The sequence below is a fragment of the Melospiza georgiana genome, chromosome 16, assembly GCF_028018845.1.
Source record: "Melospiza georgiana isolate bMelGeo1 chromosome 16, bMelGeo1.pri, whole genome shotgun sequence".
Taxonomy (NCBI): Eukaryota; Metazoa; Chordata; class Aves; order Passeriformes; family Passerellidae; genus Melospiza; species Melospiza georgiana.
This window is the reverse complement of record NC_080445.1, coordinates 14829169-14856789: the sequence shown is the minus strand read 5'-3', so window position 1 is coordinate 14856789 and position 27621 is coordinate 14829169. Positions and strand designations below refer to the sequence as shown.

Sequence of the window (27621 nt, the reverse complement as noted above, 5' to 3'; positions counted from 1 at the left end):
CTCGATCGCGACAGAGCCGGGCACGATCGCTCGGGGCGGGGACTTTATGTGTGCGGGGTCACAGGGAAGGGTCAGGGGACTTTATGTGTGAGGGGTCAGAGAGAAGGGTCAGGGGACTTTATGTGTGTAGGGTCAGAGGGAAGGGTCAGGGGACTTTATGTGTGCAGGGTCAGGGGACTTTATGTGCGCGGGGTCACAGCGAGGGGTCCCCGAAGCCGAAGCGCTGCTGGGCCTCACGGATCTCATGCAGCAGCGCCTTGTTCTGCAGGCCGAGCTGCGGGAAAGGGGAGCGGGTCAGGCCGCGCTGCCCGGGACACGCGGGGCTGCTCGGTGCCCCGGCTGCGACACCGGCGGGGCAGGGAACGCCCCGCAGGGCACGGACACGCACCTTGACGGTGTATTTGTAACACTGCTCCGCCTCCAGCTGCCGCCCGCCCTGCAACACAGCACCGGGAGCACATCCTGGGGTGCGCCAGGCACGGAAAGACCCCGAGACCATCAAATCCCTCCATTCCCTCAGCACTGCCAAGGCCACCACTAAAACATGTCCCCAAGTGTACATCCAAGTGGCTTTTAAATCCCAAAAGGCATGGGGACCCCCCCACTGCCCTGGGCAGCTGTGCCAGGGCCTGACCACCCTTCCATGAAGATTTCCCAATATCCATTCTAAACCTCCCCTGGCACAGCCTGAGGCTGTTTCCCCTTGTCCTGTCCCTGTTCCCTGCTGTCCCCTCCTGTCAGGAGCTGTGCAGAGCCACAAGGTCCCCCCTGAGCCTCCTTTTCTCCAGACTGAGCCCCTTCCCAGCTCCCTCAGCCCCTCCTGGTGCTCCAGCCCCTTCCCAGCTCTGTTCCCTTCCCTGGACACGCTCCAGCCCCTCAGTGTCTGTCTTGTCATGAGGAGACCCCATAGGATCCCAGGATTTAGGGTGCCTCAGCAGTGGCCAGCACCCCAGGAAAGACATGAGATCTCTGTGGAAGGACATTTGTAAGAAGCTCAGCAATCAGTGCCTCAGGGTGCTGCTTTTGCCATCCAAGCACTTCCTTTCCCCAAGAACAGCCCCAAACAGAGCTCTACACCAGCTCTTCAGGTTCATGAGCAGATGCCAACCCCCTCAATAAACCCCCAGGAATCCCCACCCCATCAGGCTGGCACACGCTGGGCACTCACCTGCAGGCAGATGAGGGCGAGATACCCCCACACTTCAGCGTTGGTGTTATTCAGGGCATTGGCTTCAGAGAGAGCATCTTCTGCTTCCAGCATCTCTTCCAGCTTGAGGGAGAGAGGAGAGGCATGGACAAATGACAGAGAGCAGGCAGAAAGGGCTTCCCAACTCAACAGGCATTGCTCTAACAGCAGGAGTGCAACAGAAAGCTCCTAGGAGGGCTTCCCTGAGAGAAACATGGGGGAAGGGATTTAGGGCACAGACAAGGAGTCATCCTCAGTGCCAGAGCATCCAGACCTCCAGTCTGGAGCAGGAGCTTCCACTGCTGACCCCTGTGGGATCACACACTATTTCTAACTTAGCCCCCAGCTGTAAGGGAAGCAGCACAAAGCCCTTCACCTCCAGGAACAGAGTGATCCAGCTGCATGAGGAAACACGGCTGTGTTCCTGCTCCCTGTTCCTGCTGTGCAGCTGCTCTGGGCATGCAGGGGTAGCTGGTGCCCAGACCTCTCACCTCCCTAACCTGATTCCACAGGAGGTAAACACTTGGCCAAGGGGGAACAGAAGTTTAAATTCCTTCCTTGATTGCTTCCTCAGCCAAGCTCCCTTGGAGGAACCTGGCAAGGTGTCCCTTGGGGAGACACTGCACTGCTGGTGCCTGGGTGTCCTTGGCAGCCCTTCAGAGGTGCTGGATTCCCTTGGACAGGGAAAGCACCGAGATTCCTCCCTGCTGACATCCCACCCATGCAGGTCATGTGCAGGCAGGAGCTCAGAGCACAGCCCAGATTGTTTGCCTTGACTCCCTGGGGAAGGAGGTGCTGCCAGGAGCTGGGATGAGGCAAAGGATGGCTGTCCCCTGTCACTGTGATATTTTATGAAAATCCTTTCACTAGGATTTTTCTCTTGAGAAGCTGAGAAGCCTCAGAAAAGAAATGCAAACAATAATCTGATGGCTGTGGCATGTGGTCTGGAGATGGTTTACCAACACCTTTGGTTGGGCTCATGTGGATACTTAATGACCAATTCGAGTCCAGCTGTGTCAGACTCTCTGGTCAGTCACAATATTTTATTATTCATTCCTTTCTAGCCTTCTGATGAAATCCTTTGTTCTATTCTTTTAATATAGTTTTAGTATATTTAGGATATATATTACATTTTCTTTTAATATAATATATATAATAAAATATATAATGTATAATGTATAATATATAATATATAATATATAATATATAATATATAATATATAATATATAATATATAATATATAATATATAATAATATATAACATATATAATAAAATATAATATATATAATAAAATTATATAATAAATAAAAATAATAAACCAGCCTTCTGAAACATGGAGTCAAGATTCTCATCTATTTTCTCGTCTTGGGGACCCTCAAACACCACCACAGTTCCCAGAGCAGGGGCTGAAGGTGACACCATCCAGGTGCCATGCTGGGGCAGTCACAGCACACAGGACATGGTGGCATTTGGGGGCATTGGCTCACATGCAGCCAAGAGTTGCTTTAAACAAGGGGATCCTGCAAAAGCCAAGCCCTGTGTCCTGTGCCACCAAGGGGAGACTGAAGCAGAGATTAACTCAGCATTTCTTTCTGAAGGGCTTAAGTTTTGTAGGAGATCTGAAAAGAAATTACACTCTTCACCCACTAATTTCCCAGTCCAAACCTAGAGGAAAAGGACAGCTTTGTCCTGCAGCTGCACTCACCCTGTAGCAGGCAATGCCCACGCCCAGCCAGGTGAGGCAGGAGGCAGAGTTGTCACAGGCGAGCAGGAAGATGTGCTTGGCCCGAGCATACTGCCAGGAGAGAGACAGACAGACACATCTCTGCATCACCCCACAGACACACAGGGCTTTGCCAAACACCCTGCTCCCACGGAGCTCAGACACCCACTGGCCCCACTGCTGCTGCAGCAGGGATTTGTTCTGTGCATCCCTCTGGGTGTCCAGAGTTGCCAAAACCCCTGCCAGAGGGCTCAGAGACCCTGGCACACAGCCCAGAGCACCTGGGGATTTGATTATGACCCATGGAGCAAATTACCAGCTTTGTATGAGGACCTGAAAGCCACAGAAGTTTAAATAGTATAATAATAAAATGATCACAGCGTGAAAATGTAGATTTTAGGATTTTTTGAATGGGGGTTTTGGGGACAAGATGGAGGAATCTGGGCATGTCCAGCGTTTCTTCTTCTTCTTCTTGGTCTCCTTTCTTCTTCTTCTTCTTGGTCTCCATCTTCTGCTGTGATGCTGGCACATTGGGATTGGTTTAGAATAGAAGTTCACTGTCTAACATAGGTGATAGGTATTGGAAAGTAATTGGAAATATGTTATAAAGGTGATAGGTATTGGGAATTAAGTGTTAATATGTTATATGTAGTTTGTAGTATAAAAAGACAACACTGCCCCAAGGGTGGTCAGAGTGCTGCTGGCTGCTGAGCAGATCTCAGCTGGGCAGAAAGAAAATTTTATAGATAAAATTTAATAACCAACTTCAAGAGCGAAAATTGATGAGCTCTGACTCATTCTTGGGACATGCAGGCCAAAACAGAGACTTTTCACACATCTCAGGGCTGCAATTAACAACCAAACTCTGAGAGTCACTTGCCCTCCACAGCCCTGCTGGCTGCTCACCTTTTTCTCGTCCAGGTAGATGGAGCCCAGGCGCAGGTACACGAAGTGCATATCTGCAGCATCCTCCTCAAAGCTGATCACCCGCTCGTAGCAATCCTTGGCTTTCTCAAAGTCCTTCTGCTGGTAGCACAGGTGCCCTTTCTGAGCCCAGACATTTGGATTCTGTGCACCAAAAACCAGGAGTGAGACACGGATGGGAGAAAGGCCTGAGAGGGGAGCTGGGACACTGCAAGCAGCAGAAAGGAGCTGAGCAGTGTTTCAGTGTGTCATCACAACTCCCTGTGCAGTGCTCCAGGCTGGGGACAGTGTGGCAAAGGAAGGACCTGGGGGTGCTGGGTGGCAGCTGCTGAAGCAGAGCCAGGTGTGCCCAGGTGGGCAAGCAGGCCAATGCCCCCTGACATGGCTGGCAGGAGCAGGGCAGTGCTTGTGGCCCTGTGCTGGGCACTGGGGGTGCCACAGCTCCAGTGCTAGTCCAGCTGTGGGCCCCTTAATTGTGGGGGGACCTTGAGGGGCTGGAGGGGGTGCAGGGAGAAAAAGGGATCACCAGGAGGGACTGAGGGAGCTGGGAAGGGGCTCAGCCTGGAGAAAAGGAGGCTCAGGGGTGCCCTTCTGGCTCTGCACAGCTCCTGACAGGAGGGGACAGCCAGGTGGGAGTCAGGCTCTGCTCCCAGGGAACAGGGACAGGATGAGAGGAAACAGCCTCAAGTTATGCCAAGACAGCTTCAGATTGGCTATTAGGAGAATTTCTTCATGGAAAGGGTGGTCAGGTGCTGGCACAGCTGCCCAGGGCAGTGGTGGATTCACCATACCTGGAGGGATTTTAAACCTGTGTGGATGTGGCACTTGGGGACATTGTTTAATTATGAACATGGTGGTCTGGGGAATGGGTGGATTTCATGATCTCAGAGGGCTTTTCCAACCTAAACAATTCCATGATTCTGTGATATCAGGGCAGGGTTTATGGAGAGAGTTAAGGTCATCACTAACAATGGGATCCCCCTCCATCTCCCTGCCCAGTGTCCTGCCTGCACACAGCATTCCCAGGTGTCATCTTCCCCCTGCTTTCCTTTCACTCTGCCTCCCCAAAGAGAGATCAATAGCAACTTTGTTTGTCATGAAACAGAACCTGACTCTCCCACCCAGGGACAGAGGAATAGGATATATCTGAGAGAGAAAAGAAAGGCAGATGTAGAGAGGGAGAGGCAGAGAGAGGCTCTGAGATGCTGCCTGCCCATGCAGGGAGTGACAGGAGGCTGTGACAATGGGATAACAAAGAGAGCACAGCCTGCTGTGACTGCCCTCCCACTGAATGCTCTGGACTGCACTGGAATGGTGAATTGGGAATGAGCAGGGGCTCTGGAATGGTGAATTGGGAATGCAGGGGCTCTGGGATGATCAGTGGAAATGCAGCAGGGGCTCTGGAATGGTGAATTGGGAATGGAGCAGGGGCTCTGGAATGGTGAGGTGGGAATGGAGCAGAGGCTCTGGAATGGTGAACTGGGAGTGCAGCAGGGGCTCTGGAATGGTGAGGTGGGAATGCAGCAGGGGCTCTGGAGTGGTAAATTGGGAATGGAGAAGGGGCTCTGAAATAGTAAATTGGGAATGAAGGGGGCTCTGGAATGGTGAAGGGGGAATGGAGCAGGGGCTCTGGAATGGTGAAGGGGGAATGAGCAGGGGCTCTGGAATGGTAAATTGGAAATGGAGCAGGGGCTCTGGAATGGTAAATTGGGAATGGAGCAGGGGCTCTGGAATGGTGAATTGGGAATGCAGGGGCTCTGGGATGATCATTGGGAATGAGCAGGGGCTCTGGGATGATCAGTGGGAATGCAGGGGCTCTGGGATGGTGAATTGGGAATGCAGGGGATCTGGGATGGTGAATTGGGAATGCAGGGGCTCTGGGATGGTTAACTGGGAATGCAGGGGCTCTGGGATGATCAGTGGCAATGCAGGGGCTCTGGGATGATCCATGGGAATGCAGGGGCTCTGGGATGATCAGTGGCAATGCAGGGGCTCTGGGATGGTGAGTTGAGAATGCAGGGGCTCTGGGATGATCCATGGGAAAGCAGGGGCTCTGGGATGGTGAATTGGGACTGCAGGGGCTCTGGGATGATCAGTGGCAATGCAGGGGCTCTGGGATGATCAGTGGCAATGCAGGGGCTCTGGGATGATCCATGGGAATGCAGGGGCTCTGGGATGATCAGTGGCAATGCAGGGGCTCTGGGATGGTGAGTTGAGAATGCAGGGGCTCTGGGATGATCAGTGGGAAAGCAGGGGCTCTGGGATGGTGAATTGGGACTGCAGGGGCTCTGGGATGATCATTGGGAATGCAGGGGCTCTGGGATGGTGAGTTGGGAATGCAGGGGCTCTGGGATGATCAGTGGGAGTGCAGGGGCTCTGGGCTCACCAGCGGCTCGATGCGCACAGCCTCGCGCAGACACTCCTCCCATCGGGGCAGGTCCTCCCGCAGCTGGTAGGTCCAGCCCAGGGCCAGGTAATAGGCACAGGTGGGGCCTCCCTGAAGGCTCAGCAGCTCGTGGGCCAGTGCCTTGTGAACAAACTGGGGAGCAACAGCACAGGGGGTGGTGTTAGGGGAGCAGGGACACCATGGACACCCCAGCAGGACAGAGGAGCTAGTGGAAGGTATCCCTAGTCTAGTGGAAAATGTCTCTGCCCAGAGTAGGGGGTTGAAATCAGATGAACTTCAAGGTCCCTTCCAACTTAAACCATTCCAGGATTCCATTTAGTTGCTTTAAGCAACTCTTTCTGCCGTGCCAAATTTAGGCAGGCAGCAGAATGTGACAACCAGAGATGTCCCAGAGATGACTTGGTAGGACAGGCACATTCCACAGCTGATACAAAAATCCCTCCAGCATACACAAGTGTCTGAATCACAGGAGTTCAGGCACCTTGGGAGCACCACAATAATGGATCCCATCTCTGAATGCCCTGTACCATCTCTGAGCTGCTCCTCTGCAGCAGGCAGTGCTGGGCTGTGTGTCCACAGCCAGCACTGTGGGCTCCACACTCTGCCTGGCCACACTTCTGCATCTCTGGGCAGTGGTGGCTTTGCTCCCTCTTGTGCTCAGCCTCTGGAGTAGCCATGGCTCATTCCCTGAGGCCCAGAAAGGGGCTGGCTGGAGCTCTCTGGGAAGAAACCAGCCTCCCTCCCCACTCCTCCTGCTAAACTGACCCTCACAGCGTTGAATTGCATCAGGAATTCCACTGACTTCATGAAGATTGTGCAGGGAGGTGGCTGAGGTTCTGGAGCTGCAAGAAAATGTGTCTCTGTCAGTCTCAAAGTGGGGTTTTTATTTCTGGAGCCAAAGCAGGTCCTGACATCCCAGTGGAGACAGAAAATCCCTGCAACATGGAGCAAAACCCAGGAGGTGGCAGGGGAGGCTGAAGCAGAGATTAACTCAGCATTTCTTTCTGAAGGGCTTAAGTTTTGTAGGAGATCTGAAAAGAAATTACACTCTTCACCCACTAATTTTCCAGTCCAAAACCAGAGGAAAAAAGGTGGGAATTTATGAATTATGTTTGTCAGAGACAGCTACAGTGAGGCTCCTGCCTCCTCAAAGCAACCAGGGGTCCTGAGGCACTCAGCAGTGCCATTTCCACCACCACAGGGGCTGTGGAGGAGGCAGATCCCATTCCACACAACCAGGGGAGATCTCCAGGGACACTTTAAGAGCTAAGAGCTGGCATCTCGGGAGGAAGAAAAGGAAGGTGCAGGATGCAGTGATGTGAGAGAGAGAGAGCTGCATTCACCTGCTGGCTGTCCATCCTGAGAGGTGCTGCTCTGACAATCAGAGTGAACCTGCTTTGCCTGCAGATTCCCTGGCTCAGGAGAGACAACAGGCCCTGGCAGCACAGGGGCCAGGGCTCACTGCTCCCACATTACTCCCCACCATTCCCACAGGACCATCTCCCAGCTCTCCACGTCCCCATTCCCAAACCTGGTGGGGCTTCCTGCGCTGCTGGAGTCTCCTCCTTGGGTGTCTCACCTTCCTCGACCTCTGGTGGTTTGTCAGCTGAGCCATCTGGAATCTCCTCTGCAATGAAACCCCCAAGAACCATTAGGTGTAAAGCCATAAACTTCCCAGTCTAGAACATGATTCCACAAAACAAAAAACAAACAAACAAAAACCAACCAAAAAACCCAACCAAAAAAACCAACCAAAAACACACACACACACAAAAAAAAAAAAAAAAAAAAAAAAAAAAAAAAAAGAGAGAAGGGAGAAAATATAAAAAATCTATCAGGTTTTCAAAGCTGGGAAGAAATTTCTTTGCAGGAGGCAATACCTGGGGCAGAGATTTTTAGCACAAGATTACCATGGGAAACCAGAAACAGGTATAAATGAGGCAGGATGAGAGAAAACAGCCTCAAGTTGCACCAAGGAGGTCTAAGTTCAATGATAGCAAAAAATGTATTGACAGAAAGGGTGGTCAGGCATTGGGTCAGGCTGCCCAGGGCAGTGGTGGAGTCCCCATCCCTGGAAGTGTTCAAAGGCCCTGTGGATGTGACAGCTGGGATTTGGGTTAGTGATGAACACAGCAGTGCTGGGTTAACAGTTGGACTCGATCTTGGAGGCCTTTTCCAGCCTTAGTCATGCCATGATTCTATGAATATCCCTTTCCTCATAATCAGAAGGGACAAAAACCCGCATGTGTCACGAGCCTGCCTGCCTGAGGCACTGTGCATGAGTGGTGATAATGTTAAAAATAAAGCCAGTCAGCATTTCCTGCAGCCTGGCCAAATATTTGGGACTCAGGACAGACAGCCTCAGCTCGGGCTGGACTCAGAGGGGCTCCAAAGGAAGCCCTGGCCTCAGGGTCAGTGCCAAGCAACTGGTTTGCCCTTTGGATTGCTGTGCTGGGAACTCACAGTGACAGCTTCCATGGAATTCTGTTCTAGCTCACTGTCCACATCTACCTTTACCCTTTGTACTTCTCCTGTTAAAAACTCTCTTCCTTCCACTGTTCACCACACAATCCACCCCTCCTTGCTGGTGTCAGGGCACCTCCTGGCTTTGTCTGTTACCTGGCTCTGTTCTAGGAGAACTGGGCTTTTTCCCTTCTGCCTCAGCAGCCTCAAGGATTCTCCTCTCCTCCTCAAGCTCGGCTCGCAGGAGCTTCTTAGCCTCACGGAAGCTCCTTTCTGCCTGAATGTAATTATTCTGCATCTCATAAAACAAACCTGTGGGAGAGACACAGCAGCATCAGCACACACCCAAAGGAAGCAAAATGCTCCCCTTAGCCCTCAGCTCAGAGCAGGGAGAAGAGGACTGTGGGCAGGAACAATGCTTGGCTCCACAGGAATACCTTGAACACCAGACTGGCTTGGTTTTGTACCTGTGAGGGTCCAGGCTATGATGCTGGGTGGCTCCAAGGAGCAGGCATCCTCAAAGAAAATCTCTGCCTCTTCATAGGTGCGCAGCTTGACACACGCAATGCCACAGAGCAGCAAGCTGGGGCAGGGGCAGAGCAGTCAGCCTGGCAGCCCCACAGTGCTGTGGTGTGCTGTAATGTCCCATTTTGGCCTCCCAGGTCATCCCCCCAGATGTGCCTATACCTCTCTCCCTTCCCCCTTGCCCCCATGCTGAGTGAGTCCTGTCAATCAGGCTGAACATTCCAGCAAGGCATCGTGTGGTTGGTCAAGTTCAAAGGATGCCCCTATGCCCAGGGGTCATTGGCCTGTCTGGGTGTCATCTTCCCCTGAGACCCTGCCCCTCTCACCTGGTTGGTGCTCACCTGTACCTCCCCTCCCCCTGTCCCTGAGCTTTAAAGGTGATCAGACCATGCAGCCGAGGTTCTGTTGGAGCAGTTGCTCACGTTCAGACCTCTGTAACCACGGAATAAACCTCTGGACATTAAACCCTCCAGCAGAATCCTCTCCTTTTTCTCTTCACCATCACCTGAAGCCATTCCTCCTGAGGTAAACGGGGTTCCTAACAAGCCTGGACTTGTTCAGTGCCCAGCTGCAACCTCCAGCAAGCCAAGGTATCTCGGGTGACACACCACAGTTGCTGCCTTTGGCCCAGCAGCGAGGGTCAGACTGGCCCAGGCACAATCTAACTGGGAATACTGGGAGCTATTTTTCCAATACCACAGTGGTGTGGGGGACACACCCCACACCATCCCCACCCACCCAGCCACCCAGCAGGAGCACTGAGCACCTTTGCACGTGCTGGGGGTCCAGACAAACAGCCTGCTGGAAGCACTCCAGGGCTTTGGTGGCATCCTCATACAGGAGGCAGAAGGCTCCATAGTCCAGCCAGGCCTGGATGCTGCGCTGGTCCCGAGCTATTCTCTGCACAACAGAGATCAATCAGCACTGCAGGCAGGCTCAGCAGAGCCATGGACTGGGCAGGCAGTTCTGCAATCACCACAGCTTCCCCAGCCACCCCAGCCCAGCTGAGCAGGAATCAAGACCTTGTCTGTACATGCAAAGGTGTCCCCTAAATGGGATTGTGCTGGAAGCCCACTTCCTCTAACCTAACACATGTTCTCCAGCTCCAGCTGACACCTCCTAGGGCCCAGTGTCCCCAGAACTGGCCCAGCACATCCCATTTCCCCTGGCCTCGAGGCTGGAGTCCTCAGTGACCTGCCCAGGGACAATCTCACATCCTGCAGGGAGCAGCATCTCCCTGGGAAATCCCTCCCAAATCCTACTTCAGCCTGAGTATCCTGGTGATGCTCAGCTCCTTCCTCCCTCCCTCCAGCACAGCCTGAGCTGTGAGCAGTGGCCCCACTGTGCTGCTGGGCTGTGCCAGTCCCCACAGGTGATGGCAGAGAGATCTGGGGCTCCCTCACCTGATTGTAGAACAGAGAGGCCAGTTTGAGGTCCTTGATGGCTTCAGCTTCACGAGCAAAGAGCAGGAGCTGCTTCCTGGTTGAGTTGGGTGGAGGGGCAGGAGAAACATCTTCCCCAGACAGGAGCTGGCAGGGAAGGAGACAGTGTTAGCCCTGGGGAAGGGGAGAGTGCTCTGTGTGATCCCAGCATGGCACACCAGCACTGCACACAGTACACACCAGTATGGCTGGGGCTGGCACTGGGAAGGGCAAGCTGCTCTGTGCTGGACACATGCCCACCATTCCCAGGTACCTCTGCCACACAGGCACAGGGCAGGATCAATCTTTACAAGGACATGGAGGGACAGGACAAGGGGCAAGGACTTCCCATTGCCAGAGGGTTAGATACTAGAAAGGAATTCTTCCCCGTGAGGATGAGGAGGCCCTGGCACAGGATGCCCACAGAAGCTGTGGCTGCCCCTGGATCCTTGGAAATGTCCAGGGCCTGGATGGGGTTTGGAGCAACCTGAGATGGTGGAAGGTGTCCCTGCCCATGGCAGGGGGTGAATGAAATGAGCGTTAAGGTCCCTTCCAACCCAAACCTGTCTGTGATCCTATGATTATTCACAGCATTCCCTAGGTCAAAGTGATGACAAACTTCAGTGGGACCACTCACTGGTGAGCCCAGCTCCTGCTCTGCCCAGCCACCCTCACCATGTGCCAGCTACAGCAGCTTCACCAGTGCCATCTCACACCTACCCCAGGATTCTGAGCATGGGATACAAAGGGATGCCTGCCTCGAGTGTGGCTCAGGGTCTACAAGTGACAACTCCAGCAGATGAAAGCATGAGCCTGCTTCTGCCTTGAAGGCCACAGTCCTTCCCCTGCCCTGGAGCCAGAGTGAAGCCATGGCCTGAGTGACCCCCATTTCCCCCACCTTGTTCAGGGCCATGTGCATGTGGTCCACGAGGTACACATAGAGCTCACTGAGGAATGCCTGCAGCTGCTCCTTGGTCTCAAATGCTGTGGTCTTCAGGTATTTCTCCCTCACAATCTTCACCACAGAATACTGCAGAGACAAGGGACATTGCACAAGGCAGCTTCCCTCCCATGCCCCCCACCACAGACAGAGCCTGAAGCTCCAACTTAGTTCTGAGAAATAAATCCAGTCCAGCACTGATAAAAGCAAAAAAAAAGCAAGCAAAGGGGATTTCCTTTCCCACCTCCCTGACAGCCTTTAGGGACAGCATGTGGATGGCTCACCTCCTCAGGACAGAAAGGAGGGCTCCAGGAAGAGTGTGGAACTTCCTTTCCCTGCCAGGGCAGACTGGGAATGTGGGAATAGCCAGCTTTGCTGGGGCAGACTGGGAATGTGAGAGCAGCCAGCTTTGCCTTTCCCAGGTTATGAGCATGGGGCAAATGGATAGGAGTAGCTCCCATTGATAGGAAGTGCTCTCTTGTTGTGGGACCAAAGCAACTTGGTGCCTGATCCATTAGAGGGGAATCTTGTCCCTCAGTGCTCACTGCAACAGCTCCAGGTGGCAGGAAAGGACTCTAGAGCACCACATCATCCTGAGTTACCACCACAGAGCAGCAGTTTCTCACTGAGAAAGTGCCTGGACAAAACAAGTAGGGAAGCAAAAAGCACAAAGGAGCCTTCACCTTAAGCTGTTCCTTAAAAGCAAAATATTTCCCAGAGGTATTGAGCTCATAGTTGAGCTGACGTTTCTGTTCCTCCATGGTTTCGTGGTCCATCACTCCCTGCTCAAGCAGCTGCTTCCCAAAAAGCTCATGGTACTCCCTCAGGATGGCAACAGCAACACTGGTGACACGTTTGTGATAATCTTCCACCACCTAGGAAAGAAATAAATAAATTTCACAAGCCACTTATGCAATCAACCTTGATATGTGTTTGATTTGCCACAGCCCACGCCTCCCATTAACTCCACCTGACTCAGGTCTCAATTAGTCTGTCACACATCCTTTCCTGTCCACGCCTGAGGGCTGAGAAAATATCTGCAGGTAAACATAAAAGAGCTCCTTCCTGCTAGGATTTTCCATCACAACCCAGTATTCCAGTCACTGCTATCTCTCCTATAGCAATATAATTGGCTGTGAGTAAAATAGATCTCATTTACTGGGAGCCTTGAAACCCAAGGCCAGCCCTCTTCAGCAGAACCTGTCATCTCCATAATCTTGATCCTCAAAAATTCTTGGTGACCTGAGGAAGGTCAGGGCTGATTCTGTTCAGATTTGTCTGGCTCTGAGGAAGCACAGGGGCTGCTCTGAGACAAGGAACTGTTGGGGCTGCCCAGGATATAAATAAGGTGCTGAGAGCCTCTTTTCCCAGCACCCCATTTCCTTCCAAACATCCCCCCATGGCTGCCTTCCCTCCCTTTGCTCCATCTCTTCATGGCTCCCTTTGAATGGGATGTGAACACGAGTGATGGAAGGGCTCCCAAGGCACACTGCTCTGGACATAACCCATACAGAAGTTTCCTTTTCTGTGTGTTTCATAGAGTATGTTGAATTGGAAGGGATCCACAAGGATCAAGTCCAGCTCCTGGCCCTGCACAGTCCCTCCAACAATCCCACCCTGGGCATTCCTGAGAGTGTTGTCCAAATGCTCTTGGAGCTCTGGCAGCCTCGGGGCTGTGCCCATTCCCTGGGGAGCCTGGAAAGTGCCCAGCCACTCTTTTCCTAAAATCCATTTTCCTAAAATACTTTCCTAAAATCCTAAATTCCTAAAATTAAAATAAATTCCTAAAATCCTAAATTCCTAAAATCTTTGTCTAAAATCTTTTCCTAAAATCCAGCAGAGATTGAAGCTGCCCTTTGTGAGGAAGCTGCAGACCCCAATGAGCTCCACCCTCAGTCTCTCTTCTCCAGGCTGAACATTCCAAGTGACCTCACACTCCTCACATTTCCCTATTCCCTTCTAGACCCTTCACCACCTTTGTGGCCCTGCACCCCTGATCTCTCCAAACCTCATCCCCACGTTGCTGTGGGCTGAGAATGAAGGCTCTGAGGGCAGGGTGGGGTGGCAGGATGGTCACAGGCTCTCACACCAACCTTCTTGGCTCCTTCTGTCCGTGGGGCCAGCGCAGGGCGGGGAGGAATCAGCTCCTGAACCCTGTCAGTGAGAGCAGAGGAGAATCAGCAGAGCCACTGCCAGGGATGTTGGCTTGTGTAGTGTGAGGGCTTCACTCTGCCATCGTGTCCATGAGACACCTCACAGGCACCTGGGAGGAAACCTGGAATCTCAGACCAAGAGTGAACAGCTCCCTACAGCTGATGGTTGTGCTTTGTCATGACAGGGTTAACATTTACTGCCAACCCAAACTGCTCTCCTGGAGCAGCAGAGCTGAATCTTGGAGCTCCTGGTTCTGCAGAACAGGTGTAAGGAAGGAACCAGCCTGAGGAAAGCAGAATTGGGTCACTAAACAGCCCAGACCACAGTTCCAACACTGCCCAGTTTGGCCACACATCGACCCCCAGACACCAACCTCAGACCCCCAGACAGCCCCCAGCCCTGCTTGGGCCTCTGTGCAGTTCCAGTGACCTTCCATTAGGATTAGCACATTTCAAACTAAGATTTTATTAAGGAGAGGGTGGCTGAGCAGATTCTCTGGAAGTCTCCTTCCCTTGATATATCCAAAAAGCATCTGGACACAGAGGAACGTGCTCTGGGGAACCCCAGTTGAACATGAATGTGACTTTCAAGGGTCACTTGCAAACTGAATCATTTTGGGATTCTGGAATTAAAATCCCTTGTGCCAATCCAGCCTTAATTAATTTTTTTTTTCACTATTTCCTGCTTGCTGGACTCCAGAACACCCTCAGTCCTCAGAACATGATCCATCCCACCAAGCCAAGGTGCCACAGGCCTTGTTCAAGGAGGAGTGACACTGAATCCACACACACTGCAGAAGAGTAGGAATGTATAAAATAGGGCAGGAAAAGGTCTGTTCTAAGAGGGGTTCACCTTCCTCAGCCTGTTCCTCCTAGAAGACAGCAGGGAGCAGTGAGGACAACACGTATACCTTCAATGGATGACATTTCTGTTTGAGAGATATAAATCTGCACCTCTTATATCTTATTCATCTGCTGTATTTTCTTTTTTTTTTTTTTTTATTCCATAAATTAGATGTTTTATGCTTTTCTAACCCATAACACAGCAGGGCTGCCACTGGACAGGAACTGAAATCTCAAAGCAGCAGAGATGAAAGAGCAGCTCTGCAGCAGAACAACATGAAAACTAACATAAAAGCTGAGGAATGGGTAAAACATTGTGAGAAAACTTCTGGAAAGCTAAAAATGAGAGAAGGCTCTGATGAAGCAACAGCAGCACTACCCAGGGCAGTCCACGCTGGTGGCCAGGACTGACCAAGCCACTGAACATCACATGCAAGAGGAAAGCACATGGGGATTAGAGGAAAACAAAGCCCAGACAGGAACACAGACATTGCTGTGCTGCTCTGGTGTCTCTTGTTTTGAGAGGAATGGCAGGGAGATGCCAGCTGGGATGAACAAGTGTTTTCCCAACACACCAGATGCCACGTCTAAAGCAGTCTGGCCAAATCCTCCCCCTGATTCCTGTGGGCTTTGCCTCAGGCCCTCTTTATGGAGCATTCCAAGGGGGGTTTGCTGTACAAGGCTCTCTCCAGTGTGCAGAGAGGAGCTGTCAGCCCCACAGCCCATCCTTACGCACCGCTGGGCCAGCTCCTCCCGCAGCCGCTTTGGGACCAGGGGCCTGTCCAGCTTTATCTCCATCACCAGGAACGTTCCTGCCTCGCTGTAGAGCTGTGGAGAGAAACATTGCTCCCTGTGTGGTGCTGTCTGCAGCCAGTGCTGGCACAGTGAAATACTGAGCCCACAGCCACACATCTCCCAAGTGCAGAGATCCAGCTTGTTTTATAACCCGCCCTCGGAATGAGTTACAGCAAAATCCAGCTCGAGAAACCAGGCTAGGGAAAAGGAGAGAGCCCAGATAATCAATCTGCCTGCAGAATGAATGTGCATTCCAGAGGAAGAAGTCAAAATATGAGGGGATAATTTAAATAAATGCCTGACAATTTACAGAGACCTTCTAGCCCAGTGTGCCAGCCTGCTCTCCAGATGGACGTCACTGGAAGAACTCTGGGACAGCATCTGCGTAAAACATCCTTTGTCCCCTCACTCTTGAGGAATTTAATTGTGTGAAAGGTGTGAGACACCAGCACAATGATGCTCTACACTCTCTCCTTGTCTTTGGAGAGACATAATTACCTGTCCTTCAAGGCTGGGATTTGTGACATTTTCAGATTCTCCAGTGCCATCTGACAACCGGATTTTGGATGGGCTGAGTAACTCTTAAGAAAAAGAAATGATGTCTTTTGTTTCAGACTCAATAAATCTCAAATCTTTGCAAGTTCCAGCAGCACATCCTAGGATTTCAGACAAGGGAAAGCTGCAGCTTCCTTACAAGAAGCAGCTCCAGCATCTGCTCTCTGTGACCAGTGACAGGACCTTAGAGAATGGCTGGAGCTGTACCAGGGATGGGTTAGGCTGGATGTCAGGGAAAGATTCTTCCCCCAGAGGTTGTCAGGACCCCAAGGCTATCAGAGCTCCAGGAGTGCTTAGACAACACTGTCAGGCACAGGGTGGGATTGTTGGGGTGTCTGTGCACAGCCAGGAGTTGGACTCATGGTCCTTGTGGATCCCTTCATGTTGAGAAGATTCTATGGGTCTGGGATAAGGAGTATCTCTCATCCATCCCTGGTTCTGTGTGTCCCAACTTCCTGTGACACAGAACCAGAGCAACCATGGTGCCTTCCCAGACCTTACCATGGCATTGGAATCTTCCTTCAGAGGCTTGTTGGTAGTAGCTTTGCTGGAAGGAGAGGTCCCCAGCCTTTCCTTGCCCAGACTGAGCTGTGACCTGCGGTCCCGGAAAATACTGTACTGAACTCTGGTCTGAAAAACAGAGACAATCAAGGGACAAAGCAGGCTTCCCTCACTCATTTGCCTTAACCTCTCTCATCACAAAACACACTGTCAGGGTCTTAAATGCCTTAAGAAGTTTTGTAACCTCATTGTCTCCTCCTCGAGTTCAGCTGCTGGTGCTCCAGCCCAGCTCTGATCCTGTGTGGCTGTGAAGCCTCAGGTCAGACTGACACTCGGTGTGGATGTCTCCATGTTCCCTCCAAGAGCTGTGTTTGTGTTTTCACTGAGGACTGGCCCTTGGTCCTTGCCTGAGATGTGTGCTGAACATGCTGGAACCCAGATCTGTGATTCTGAATTCCTGGTGGGATCCTGGACCTGCCCCACAGACATGGATGTGCTTGGTGATGAGGGCTGCTGGATGAATCTGGCTTCTCTCACCAGGCCAGCTCCACACATTTTTGGGGGCCCCCACCTGCCTGACAGCATCCCTTGGCTCCCAGCTCATCTTCTGGTGTGGAGCTGCTTCCCTGACACACATCAGGGAATTGCAAGGAATAGGTTTGTCAGACTTTGTGTTTACAAAGTGTTTGACCACCCCGACAGGCTGCTCCCTCCCACACACCCTGGTTACAGGAATTGGGCTAGCAAGAGTTATGGGGTTCCTGGGGAGAGGATGGAGCAGCTGTAGGGAAACTCCTTAAACCAAGAGGCAACCCAAAGCACCTGGGGAGTAAGAAGGACTTCACACGTGACAAATAAATGGCACAGGACAAGCAGCACCATGCAGCCAAGGGGTCATTCATGGCAGGGAAGCAGAGCCCAGCAGACACACTCATGCCCAGCCCAGCTCTGCAGCAGCCAGTGGGAGCAGGGGGGCAGGAGAAGGGCTGGAATTCACCCAGCCCCTGCACCTGGAGCACAGCCCCACAGGCAACAGGGGGGGTAGAACCAGGCTGTACATCTGCCCTCCTGAAACAAGCTCAGGTCTGTTCCAGGAGGGAGAGACTGTGGGAAAATGGAGATGTAACTGTCACTCTTAGTAACAGAGAGGGAAAAAAAGAAAAGACAAATAAACCTCGGTGAGCTAGAGCTGAAAGAGCTCCAGTGACAGCTTTTTTGGTGGTTGCCGGGGGTAACGCAATCCTTTTAAAGCCACTGTTTGCTCTTCCCAGCAGCACCCTTCCCTTGCCCATGTTCCAGCACGGGGAGAGTGGATCATGCTGGCATAGGAGGGAGTGGAGTGAGATTCAAAGCCTCTCTCAGCCCCCAGACTTATTCACTCCCCCCCAGAAATCCCCTGCCTTGGAAAAACCTGCACCTAAAAGCTTGTATCATTAATTTTCTCAATCACCAGAAGGGCACTCAAGGTTCAGATCCAGCTTCAACTAGCACACTGTCCACTCTGCCTGCTCCCAAACACTCCCTGTCCACCCTGCCTGCTCCCAAACGTCCTCTATCCACTCTGCCTGCTCCCAAACACTCTCTGTCCACTGTCCCTGCTCCCAAACACCCTCTGTTTACTCTCCCTGCTCCCAAACATCCCCTGTTTACCCTGCCTGCTCCCAAACACCCTCAGTCCACTCTGTCTGCTTCCAAACATCCTCTGTCCACCCTGCCTGCTCCCAAACACCCCCTGTCCACTGTCCCTGCTCCCAAACACCCTTCTGCCTTCACTGCCTGCTCCCAAACACTCCCTGTCCACACTCCCTGCTCCCAAACAACTCCTGTTTACCCTGCCTGCTCCCAAACAACTCCTGTTTACCCTGCCTGCTCCCAAACACCCCCTGTCCACTCTGCCTACTTCCAAACACCCCCTGTCCACTCTGCCTACTTCCAAACACCCTCTGTCCACTGTCCCTGTTCCCAAACACCCTCTGTCCACTGTCCCTGCTCCCAAACACCCTCTGCCACTGTCCCTGTTCCCAAACACCCTCTGTCCACTGTCCCTGTTCCCAAACACCCTCTGTCCACTGTCCCTGTTCCCAAACACCCTCTGTCCACTGCCCCTGCTCCCAAACACCCTCTGTCCACTGTCTCTGCTCCCAAACACCCTCTGCCCACTGTCCCTGCTCCCAAACACCCTCTGCCACTGTCCCTGCTTCCAAACACCCTCTGTCCACCGTTCCTGCTCCCAAACACCCTCTGCCACTGTCCCTGCTCCCAAGCCCCCAGTGCAAACCCAGCTGCAGAGCTGGAGCAGGGCCTGCTGCTCTCACCTTCTCAAACACCTCGCTGTCCTCGTAGTTGAAGACACGGAAGGCCCCTCGGATCTGCGTCACCCCAGGGCACAGCAAATGCATCATGTTGACATATGCCACACCATGGAAGGCAATCGGCTTGTCCTCATCTTTCTGGAAACACAGAGCAAGGCACTGAGATGCTGAACACACTGTTATTCTCCTTAAGGGAACAAGGTCACCAATCTCATTAAGGGAAGGCCACACAGCAAACTGATGCACCTGATGAGCCCATGGTTCTGTCACTGGCACGCAGCCGAGACAACCTGGATGAACACACTGGAGTCATTCCACATGTAGAATATTAATTTTGTCCCAATCCCCGTGGGGCAGCTTTTGTCTCTAATTCCTGCACTCTCCTGTTCCTCAGGGTTGAGATACAGCTGCTGCTCCTGTTGAGGTACAGCTGGAAGATTATCAGCTGTGTGTGGTTAGAAACCCAGGTGAGCCTACCAGAGTTGTGCATCTCAGGTTGGACAGACACCAAGTGGCTTAGGAGGTGTGGGAGGCCTGGCTGGAAGGATCATCATCAGAGCTGCAAAATCCTGGCACTGTGAGTGCTGAAAGGGATTTACACCAACTTATATGGCTTTGTCCTGGGATAGATTAGGAGCTCTCACACAATCATCTGCCAGCAGCAGAGCCATTCTCTAAGGGGCTGTTTCGCTGTTAAACCACCCTGGTTTAGATGCAAAAGCATAACTTACCTACAGCCTGAGAAAGAATGCAAGAGCCTCCTCAAGCTGTTTCAAAACTCCACTGACCACAGATCAGCTCAGTGAATTACTTTTAATTCTTTTCAGAGCCAGGCTGGACAAGCCTCTGAGCCACCTGGTCTATGGAAAGTGTCCCTGTCCATGGTGGGAGTTGGAAGGAGGTGGAGTCTGGGGTCCCTTCCAACCCAAACTATTCTGTGATTTGAAAAGTCACCCTATCCCCTTTCCAGTGAGCTACCACAGACCATCAGTGAGAGCTATAAGGAAAAAATATGACTCTGTATCTATTTAACAGCCCTATAAAGCTGATTTTTCACAAAGCCTCCTGCTCTCTGACTCACTTTGGCAGCTTCAAGGCCGATTTTGCTATCACAAAGGCCTCAAGAGGAAAATGCCTGCTCATGCAATGCTCCTCCACAAGCCAGACCCCACTTTTACCTTGTCAGGTTTGTTGCCTTTCCCCTTGCCACCTGTGGACATCCTGCAGAGCTCCACGGGCCAGTGGCGGCGCTCGGCAATGCGCATCTGCAGGCTGGGCACAAAGGATGCACTGAGGAGATGCAGGAACCCAGCTGGAGAGCCCCACCACCCCCCTCTGTGCCCCAGCAGCTCCCCTCGGGTTTGCTTCACCCCATTCCCTCAGCAAACACCCTCAGGCCATGGGAACACTGTGATTTTCTGCTCTACCCACTGCTGTGTGGCATTTATGGCACAGCCAGCTTTAGAACAACAGTGAGAGCAACACATTGGGCTTTCTCTCTCCCCCAGTTACTTCAGAAATAAGTGAGAAGGAATGTGATTAGCTTTGGTATAAATCCTGAATTGTACAGAGCAAGTGGATCTTGAGCTTGCATTCAAAGTGGCTGGTGACTCTGACAGCAGCAGGCAGGTGGATGGATGTGTAGGGAAAAGAATTTTAAAAATCAAATGAGATAGAAGTGAGTATTTCCACACAAGGAGTAATTTGGCAGTGAAATGCACAGCCATGATGCAGCTGAGGCCAGAAAATAGCAGGATTCAAAGATAAATGGAACACTCATCCTGATCGTGAGCGTATCTGGAGCTGCTAAAGGCAACACTTATCCAATAAAAAAGCAAATGAAGAGTGCCCACATGGAGTGAAAGGTTTGAATGTATTTGGGATTCAGTAAAACTTAATTAGCAGCTCAGAGGAGAGCTGTGGATGCCACTCTAGTCCAGGTCTGCTCACTATAACTGCTGCCCCTTCCTTCAAGCTATGCAGGGACCAGCCCCCAGCCCCAGCTGCTGCCAGCAGGAGAGAGCATTTGTGGCCTGGAGATAGCAGCTCCAGACAATCCATCTTTTCCCAGCACAGCAGAACAAAGCTGCTGCCAGCAGTTCAAGGCACTTCAAGAGCTGTGCCCTTGCTCAGGTGAATGCTTGTGGCCAAAAGACAGCCACAGCAGCCATGGCAGGTGGGGGCAGAGCCACACTTTGACCCCTAAGTGGTCCAAGAGCAGCTGCATGTGGCAGCTCCTTGCCTCAGGTCACTCTGAGCATGTTCTGGGCTGGGTTGCTCAGGTCCCTTACACGGCCACAGCATCAGCATCCAGGAAACAGCGTGTCTCCGTGTCCCACACGACCCTCCTCGAGCTCTCTGCCTGGGCCCTGAATTCCTTGTCCTGTGAGGAACAGCGTGCAGTCAAAGCCAGCACAGCAAACTCCACAGCCTGCACCATCCTCAGAAGCATCCCCAGGAGAGAATGTGAGTCACACAGAGGTGTCCAAGTGCCCAAAGGCAGGCCAGCCCTGCAGAGAGGCTGACAGCCTTTCCTGCAGACACCATCAGCGCTAAGTGCCTGGCTCACTGGAGATAACCCAGCTCAGTGTGGGTGTTTCCTGGGACCAGACCTGCCACATTCTCCCTTGGGATGTCTCCAGCAGTGAGCCAGCATGTCTGCTGCCCCAGGAGAACCACCTCTGTGCTGGACACTGCACAGTGACCACTCACCTCCCTCTCATACCAAGCCTCTCCATCCCTCCTGGTTCTCTTCTAAACTTGCCAGTCCTTCCTCACCTCACTTTTGTTGAGGTCTCCATCCTCATCCTCATAGGGCCCACCAACAATGAAGGAGTCAGGTATGTTCAGAGCATTAGGGGCCAGGATGGGGCCAACAGGCCAGTTTTTGGGTCGGGGAAATGGTTCTTTTTCACCACCAGCCTTCAGGATGCCATTCTTGAAGAGCAATGGCAATTCTTTCTAGAGACACAGGAGAAAAAAAGGATTTGCATTTCTAACAGGAGCAGGAGCAAGAGCCAGCTGCTCCAAGCTGGGATAACAAAGCAAAGCAACAGTACAGGGTGCCTGGCTTGGAAAATGCACTCCATTCCAGAATGGAATAAAAATAAAGAGCCATGTGGAAAAAACCCTGCCAGTTCGAATCCAAATCTTTCCAAACAGACCTTTGTTTGTGTTAAAGAAACACATCACGCCACAGAGACTCTGAAACCTCCCAACAAAGGCTGCTGGTGCACAAGCCCGGAAGCTGTGCACCCCACGTGCCTGGACACTTGTTCCATGGGGTGGGAGAAGAACCCAAACCCAGCCAAGCCCCCTGTCACTGGGCCTGGGCCATTCTCACCTCAGCAGCTGCCGGCATTTGCAAGCAAACCATGTAGTTTTGCTGGCTGTCAGCAGTAAAGGCATCAGGGACAGAATAAGCTGCCTCCAGAGTGACACTCAGGAGGTTCCCACTGGAGAAATCGGTGGCAGAGAGCAGGAGCTCTCTGGTGCTCACTATCACTTCAAGGCCAGCCTGTGAGACAAAGATAAAATCAAGCCAGTAAACAATTATAGCTTGCCTGCTCTTAGGGAGAAGCAAGCAGAAACCCAAGGCCAGAACATATAATGTTATCTTGTGCCTCATCTTGGATGTAAAAGAAAACAGCCCAGCACAGGAAAGGAATCTCAGGACCAATTTGGCTCAATTGTGGTGTTTGTTTGCTTAAATCACAGCCTGGCTGAGGTATGGCACATGCCCCAAGGGTCTCATAAAATGAGCCGTGGAGAAAGAGGCAGGGTCTCATGAAAGGAGCCACAGAGTAAGAACATCAAGGGTGGAAAATGATGCTTTTCCCCTGGTGATTCAGAGAGCCACAGCTTTGCCTCTGCCCTATCTCCATGCTCTGTGTGCAGCCTTTAATTAGCCCTGGATGGATGGTGTGTGAGGGAAAACCAGCTGGTCAGCATTTATTACCTGTCCTCCCTAATGAGTGCCCCCCCACCTTGCTCACTGTGAACTCCTCCTAAACACAGAGCTGTTAATGGGATATCCACCCCTCCAGTTTGCTCCCGGTGCTCACTGCAGGCAGGCTCAGCAGCAAAATTGGACACATTTTCCCAGCCTCATGCTTCATTCCTTATTTTAGTCACTGAGTACTTTGCAACCTGCTGAATGAGTAAGGACCTTGCAGGAAAGGCAGTCAGAGTTTGTACAATAATGGACTCAGGCATTTCATCTGCAGAAAGGAAGGCTAATAGAGCTGGGCAGGTGACCCTGCCGCTGCCTTTTGGGGGGTTTTCAGCTCTGTGCTTTCCATCTTTGTTGTTTTTTGCAGAGCAATTGAGTAGCTGCACACATTAACATTTCCCAGCACGACCTCCCCTATCAGAGGGAAGCAGGGACAGACGTCAGAGGGAGCGGGAAAGGCCTCCAAGCCTGTAACATATAGGGCTGTACCACATCCGTGATGAGCCAGGCAGCTGAGTCATGCTCTCCCTCCCATTAAAAAGCAGCAGAGAGCTGAATGAGGGAAGGAACAGTTCCAAATTCCACATACCGTGGCCTCAGGGCAAAGCTTCGCTGATGGGGAGGCAGGCACTGCATACAAAGGAGCTAAGACCTTCAGTGAACGCACTCCTGGGAAGAAACAGGAATGAGAGCAGCCTCAAGTGAGACCCTCTGCAAAGAATCACACTCATGCAATGATCTGGGTTGGAAGGGGCCTTAAAGATCACCTTGTTCCAGCCCCCTGCCATGGGCAGGAACACCTTACATGAGGCAAAAATCATGGTTCTGAATTTTGATTTCATTCGGAATAAATTCTGAATGCTGAGCTACTCTCTCTCCCCCTGGGTCAGGTTTTGCAGAGCTATAAAGGTTACTTTGTCCAAAGGAGATAAATTGTAGTCAGGGGTCCATAAGCAGAGATCAGAAAGTGCCAGGGAGCAAGGAGTGGTCATGGAGGCTGCAAAACTCAATGCTGTACCTTGCAGCAGAGGCAGAAGGTCCACCACAGCTTGGGCAAGAGGAGTGATTTTGTCTGGTTTTTTCTTGTCCTTTGATGTCACTTCTAGCAGGGTCACTAGGGAGATAAAAAGAGAGGAGCTGGCAGAATTCCTTGGAGCAGCAGGTCAGGCACCAAGGAAGGTCTGTGTGAGCTCTGGCACGAGCTCCTCTGCACCTCCCAAGGCTGACAAGCACAGCAAAGCCAAAGGAGCACGGGCCAACATGAAAGGGGATTCTTCCAGCTGGCAGAGATGGACAAGAAGTGCTGAGAGCCTCCCACCACCGCTGCTGAAGTGCTATTCCTGAACCAGTGACTCCTGCAGCCACAGCACCCAGCTCCAAGGTGGGACATCTGGCAGCAGCTACTTACAGAGCAGTGGTTTCTGCACCAGGATGTCCAAGGAGTTGGGCCCCTCGGGGCTGTACTCAAAGCTGCTGCTGAAGTCATACTCTGCTGTCCCATCTGGCAGCACATGAGTCTTGGAGGAGTCTCCCAGCACTGCTCCGTTGTACTCCACACGCACCAGCGTATAAGCCAAGCTGCTTTTGAGAGTTTTCTGTCAAAAAAAAAAAAAAAAAAAAGAGAGCTCAGGGAGCAGCTGGCTCTGCAGCAGCATCCCAGCATCAGAGTTCCTCTGGCAGCAGGAGGGAAATTTCCTCTTTCGCCATGCTGTGATGCCCCAAAGATTATCAGGAGCTGTGGCAAGGGAGATAGAGAGGTTCAGGCTTCACCTCAGGAAAGACACATCTAAAACAAATGCCAAAATACTCCACTGATATTTTTGTACTTCCAGGAAGCTTGAGACCTTCGCTGTCTCCTAAGAAAGCAGCTCCTGAGCTACAGGGATGAGCTCACAGGACACCTGTGGATGTCGTGTGGTGCAAAATGTCCTGAAATGGACAAGAGAAAAGAGCCTTGAGTTGTGCCAGGGGAGGTTTAGGTTGGATAATTAGGGAAAATTTATTCACTGTAAGGGTGGTCAGGCACTGGCACAGCTTCCTCAGGGAAGTGGGGGAGTTCCCAACCCTACAAGTGTTCAAAAGACAGTGCATGTGGCACTTGGGAAGATGCTTTAGTGGTGTCCTTGGCAGTGCTGAGTTAAAGGTTGGACTTGATGGTCTCAGAAGCCTCTTCCAACCTACATGATTCTGTGAAATCAAAGGAAGGGCTCCAGCAAGCTCTTAGGGAGCTTTGCAATTTGTTGTTACACCACCTTCATACCACTTGCTTTAATCAGAGATGAGGAGATTCAGATTTTACTTTGAATTTCAAATGTCTAAACAGAGGGGCTTAAACAGGGCTGGAGAGGGACAGTGAGGGCACAGCACGTGGCACTGGGGACCCACAGGGGCAGCACTGGGCACCCCCACAGCACAGGAAGGGCTGGGCAGCAGGTACCAAAGGGCTCCCTGCAGCAGAAACACAGTTTAGCTCTCAATCCACAGAGAAGTGGCTGAACACAAGGGCCATTGTACCCAAGCCCAGCTTTTCCTTAGTGCTGGGCCACAGGGATGCCTAACCCGCCCTCAGCTCCCTCTCTCCTTGTCACTGGGGTAATTAGTTCCATGCTGGTTCTTGTACAAAAAGAGATCTCTTTCACTTGGTTTTAATTTTCAGCCCTTCTCACTGTCTCCTTGAGCATACATCCCATGAATGGCTAAAGAGAAGAATCCAATTAACCTTTCCCTGTACCATTAATTATCCCAGACTCCTCTCTCATCCTTCCCTACATTGCCTCTAATTAAGCAGATTCCACACTTATAGCCAGAAGTGGATTCCACATTCTTACAGCCGGGTTTTTTTTCATCCTGTTGCTGTGATTATTGCCCTTTTGTAACCCCCCCCTCCCTTTTGTACAGCCCTTTCTCACGGTGGAGCAATCAGAAGCACAAAGCAACATTCCAGATGCAATCAATCCAGCAGTCTGTTCTCCCCAGCATTGTTTATCCTCCTCTCACCTCATACCTCACCTAAGCTGCTGTTTGCTGAATCCATCAGTGTAAGAGGTACTTCAATACTACAGTGTGAAAGCCTCAAGCAGGTGCTTTTGGATTGCTTTTTCTGTCTGCTGCTGGAGCAGAAGCAGGGATTTGCATTTTTTCTGCTTGCAGCAGGAGCTGAGCTTCTCCTCCACATTCCCTCCCAAATGCCAGTTCCTCTGGAAGACTTCAGGGACAGACAGCTGGGTGCATCACATGGAAATCACAGCAGTGGTGGTTTGGTTGGCACCAGCTCACAGCCTTGAACTGGATCCACTGCCTTTTTAGAACCAGAGCCACCCTATTGCTTTCAATATGATTTAAACAGCTGGAGCTGAGATGAAAATCTGGCTTTACACCCAAGGTGAGGTCCTTCCACAGGTTTTTGTCTCACTGATCACATTTCTGCTGTGTTCTGTTTAAAAAACCTGCATTTCCATATAGTTAGAGGAAGCAGAGAGGTACATTTCACCCCAGTATCTCTGGCCAGCTGCTAGGGAAGTGTGCTCCCCAATTTATGTGCCTCATAAGATTTTTCCTCTGTGTGAACTTCTCAGCAGGGAGGAGGAAGCCACAGTGTGGCATTGCTGAACCTCTGATACTGCCACCACTCCTTCCTTTAGCCTTATCACCCCCTGCCTGCTCTCACAGGGGATCCCTGTGCACACAGAATTGCTCTGGCCTTGTTTATTAAATGAGTAGAGATATTTTCAGAACTTTACCAGGTCCTGTGCACTCACGACCGTGATCTGTACTGGTATTGGCTGTGACATACTGGGAAGAGCTGCAGCAGCAGGCTCCTTCCCACCAGTCAGCCCCGCAGGGACCTCCTCGGCTCTGCAGGAGAAAGAATGAGGAAAGAAACATGAAACTGCTCCATTCCTCTCCCAGATACCTCTGCAGGACACAGCAGTGCGGGCTGCAAGCGCTATTCAGGGCTTGGCTGTCAAAACACCATTGAATGTGCAGGGCTTTGGCAGTGACGAATCTCTCACGAGGTGCAGGGGGAGGACTGGGAAAAATGTAATGTGAAAATTATCCATCTCTGTAAGCTTCACCCAGCTGCTGCTCCCAGGAAAGGTTTGTTGTGCCAGGCTGCTCTCGGCTCCCAGTACATCCCTGGCTCTCTTTTACTCCCTTTTTACGTTAACGGTGACCCCATGGGCCAAAGGCTGGCGGCCACCAGCTGTCCCCTCACGGCTCCTAAATGCTGTGGGGACCTGGGTCCTTCTGCTCCTCAGGTTTGTGAAACCCTCAGGATTCCCTCAGGGCTCCCCACGGCCCCCTTGCCTCACACCCCCACAGCCTGGCAGCTCCCTCAGGGCAGCATTGATGGGCTCGAGGCTCCTCTCACCCTGCTGGGTCCTGCAGCCCTTCATCCCCGGGCCTGGCGGTTCTCCTGCCCCAGAACAGTCCTGCAGCCCCTCACTGACCCGGGGGTCTGCAGCAGCCCCTCAGCCCTGGGCCTGGCGGTTCTCCTGCCCCAGAACGGTCCTGCAGCCCCTCAGCCCTGGGCCCGGCGGTTCTCCTGCCCCAGAACGGTCCTGCAGCCCCTCAGCCATGGGCCTGGCGGTTCTCCTGCCCCAGAACGGTCCTGCAGCCCCTCACCGACTGTCCCTGGGGTTTTCCCGACCTGGGGTGCACCTACAGCCCCCGAGCCCCGGGCCTAGGCGCTCTGCTGGCTCGAGAGCTCCTCACCCGCAGGCCTGGAAGCTCTAAGCTCTCCTGCCCCAGAATGGTCCTGAAGCCCCTCACCCACAGCTCTGGAGGCCCTCCCGCCCCGGGGGGATCCTGCAGCCCCTCACCGGGAGCCAGCTGGGGCACCGTGCGGCGCCGGGGCTCGAACCTGCGGCTTGCCCGACTCGGCGGAGGGCTCGCGTCCCGTCACCACAGCGACGCGG

The 27621-nt window shown here is 52.2% G+C and overlaps 1 protein-coding gene across 2 annotated transcripts; it reads right to left on the bottom strand.

Annotated features, from left to right (window-relative positions):
• Positions 1 to 28: 28 nt before the first annotated feature.
• Positions 29 to 27598, bottom strand: CFAP70 (cilia and flagella associated protein 70). 2 transcript variants are annotated; one of them, XM_058035266.1, is made up of 27 exons: positions 27526 to 27598; positions 26443 to 26557; positions 24111 to 24297; positions 23721 to 23816; positions 23292 to 23371; positions 22094 to 22267; positions 21529 to 21711; positions 21042 to 21133; positions 19929 to 20022; positions 18754 to 18888; positions 16439 to 16567; positions 15324 to 15415; positions 13685 to 13745; positions 12275 to 12466; positions 11550 to 11681; positions 10634 to 10759; positions 9997 to 10130; positions 9173 to 9288; positions 8862 to 9017; positions 7774 to 7869; positions 7008 to 7084; positions 6222 to 6374; positions 3818 to 3979; positions 2894 to 2983; positions 1169 to 1270; positions 389 to 436; positions 29 to 274 (listed from the first exon to the last, which is right to left on the bottom strand). In XM_058035266.1, the coding sequence occupies exons 2-27, from the start codon at positions 26491 to 26493 to the stop codon at positions 194 to 196; spliced, it is 3039 nt and encodes a 1012-aa protein (XP_057891249.1). In that variant the 5' UTR covers positions 26494 to 26557; positions 27526 to 27598; the 3' UTR covers positions 29 to 193. The 2 variants fall into 2 exon arrangements, with proteins under 2 accessions (XP_057891249.1, XP_057891250.1); XM_058035267.1 differs by having other exon boundaries at positions 27567 to 27598.
• Between the last annotated feature and the right edge of the window lie 23 nt (positions 27599 to 27621).